The 2385-nt window shown below is 41.7% G+C and overlaps 1 protein-coding gene across 1 annotated transcript; it reads right to left on the bottom strand.

The window, feature by feature from the left end:
• Window positions 1-896: 896 nt before the first annotated feature.
• On the bottom strand, window positions 897-1860 carry TMEM215 (transmembrane protein 215). The gene has a single exon (XM_074287457.1). The coding sequence runs from the start codon at window positions 1680-1682 to the stop codon at window positions 969-971; it is 714 nt and encodes a 237-aa protein (XP_074143558.1). The 5' UTR covers window positions 1683-1860; the 3' UTR covers window positions 897-968.
• Between the last annotated feature and the right edge of the window lie 525 nt (window positions 1861-2385).

The raw sequence follows: 2385 nt of genomic DNA, 5'->3' as shown, positions 1-2385 counted from the left end.
TGTTCATAGCTGCAGCATGTGCTTATGTGTTTGTGTGTATATGTAAAGTCTTTGAATGGGAAGAGACATATGAAAATAATAATTCCCAAGAAAATTATAACCGTATTTTCAATGGTATTTGCATGTATTGTTAATTTTGATTTGTTGAAACTAATTTGAATTTCTATAATTCTTTCATCCATATCATGTTTTACTTTATGAAGAAATTATATATGTAAGATAATTATATATTGAAAACACTTCAAATAAAGTCATTAAATAATCAGATTAAGAATTGACATAACATTCTAAAAATATGAGTTTTTCACAAAACAGTGGACATTTTAACTAACACATGCAGTTCCCTGAATGGTGATTGCCAGAAGATCATAGAACTGGAATAAAATTCAGCTTTTTAAAGTTATCTTTGGACTTCCAGGGAACATCTAAGGAGGAATATAAGTATTTTCTTGATTGGGAAACTAAATAAGTATAAATAGTTTCTTCTATTTAACTCCCACCCAATTATCTAATGCAATTGAGCGCAAATTTGTTCTTTTAATATTCTTCAGAAATGAAGAAATTCTCTTATTGAAAGCATATATTCTCATACATCACTTGTTACTTTTTATACATAGCTGGCTCCTGATTTGTTTTGTTATTAGCTGATACCATATAGTACTGTTGGTCTATTTTGTAAGACATTCAACATCATTTAACAGATAAGGAATCTGAGTTCTGATTTCCTTGGTCACCTTCTCACATGCCCTAGATATGTCCCTCATTGACTTCACCATTTCTCACTAAAATAATTCCCCAACCCTCAAACATGCTCATTCACAGGACTTCAGGCACAGGAGGTCTGAGCATCCATCACATACCAGGCCAATTTCTAACATTTCCAAGACTTCATGCAGTGTAGTTTCTTTTCCATTAGTAGCTGAAATTTGCCATGTTTGTATAAACATAGATATGCTTTTGTGCAGCATTTAAACAACTGTCTCATGGTCCCAACTGATTTGGCTTGAATTGATGTAACAACAGTATCTGTCATAGGGACTACTCTTGTAGGAACAGACGATGATACTGTCTTGTGGTACAAAGAAAATGCTGTCTTCAGGTTCTGGGCAGTCAGATCTGTCCCAAGTGGAGCGCTTTGGTTCCAAGGCACTGTAGTTGGGGGTGCTCCCTGTTGCTGGGAAAGTACCTGAAGGACAGTGCCCTTCCAGGTACCTGGAAGCCTCATCCTGATCCTCCTTTTGGACCAGACTTTTGGATTCCTCTTCTGTAGCGATGGTAGTAGTGACAGAACTGGCCACAGGCACCTCTCCCTTTGAGGAGATATTGCCTCTGAGGTATGTCTTTTTGACCAACTCATCAGAACTCCCCTTTCCTGACTCCAAGTCAGATGGGGTCCTCAACAGTTCAATAACCTCCTTGTCCTTTGATTTTTTAAAGCAGGGGAGTTTTCGGCACCAGAGGAGTTCATTCTCAGGCCATTTTGTGCAGCCCTCTGTTTTCCGGGCCAGAGCAATAGCAGCTATTCCGGGCAAACAAATCGCAGGTCCTATGGCAAGGAGGGGGATGTTCCCTAGGGTCTCCCCTTTCATCCCAGAAACAGTGAACATGAAACCAAAAACAAGGAAGACACTGACCAAGGCTACCACCAGTCCAGTCCTCGGGTTGATGTCATCTGGTCTCATCTTTTATCCCATCCAGGTCATGAATTGCTTCGGTGAAGGGAGGACAATACTTATATTCCTTTTGTCGGAGCTGACGCCGCGGAGGTAAAATCCAAGGAAAGTTTCCTTTTGCGAATACTCCAGGTCTCTTTCTCTCTCACACAAGTAGCCTCGCACACATTGTCACACACCTAGTGGACTATATGGCAGTACCCAGAGTTTCTTTTCCAGTCTCCCAAAGGATTTGCTCAGGGGCAAAGGAACGGAAACCAGTCCACTCTCACCAGAAAAATCCACAGCAGCTGTCCCTCAGCTAATTTCCACGTTTCTAGGAGGCAGACTGGCTTTCCCCCCCGGACTCCGCATCATGCTGAAAAGGGAGGTACTTGTTTCTGTCCAGCTTTCCCCGAGGGGGTTTCTAATGCCCCTCTTTTGGATTCCAGGTCAGACCAGAATGTGCAAGGTGTTCACCTCCCGATAGGGAGTCGAATGCCTATATATGTGTGTGGATAAATGTGAGCATGTCTGTGACAGAGGGAGGAAGGACTTACTGTTGAAGAGAGGGAAAGATTTTTTTGCCTACTCTTGTTACATCACATTTCTGAGCAAGCTGGAAAACAAAGAAGGACGGGTGTGAGGTAGAGGTGACAAGGGACAGAAGCGGGAGTGAATTCTTAGGAACAAGAGGGCCAGACGATGTAGCTGTCATTCGGGCAGGTAAAAA

Source organism: Sminthopsis crassicaudata, chromosome 1 (assembly GCF_048593235.1).
Source record: "Sminthopsis crassicaudata isolate SCR6 chromosome 1, ASM4859323v1, whole genome shotgun sequence".
Classification (NCBI taxonomy): domain Eukaryota; kingdom Metazoa; phylum Chordata; class Mammalia; order Dasyuromorphia; family Dasyuridae; genus Sminthopsis; species Sminthopsis crassicaudata.
This window is presented reverse-complemented; position numbering and strand designations above follow the sequence as displayed.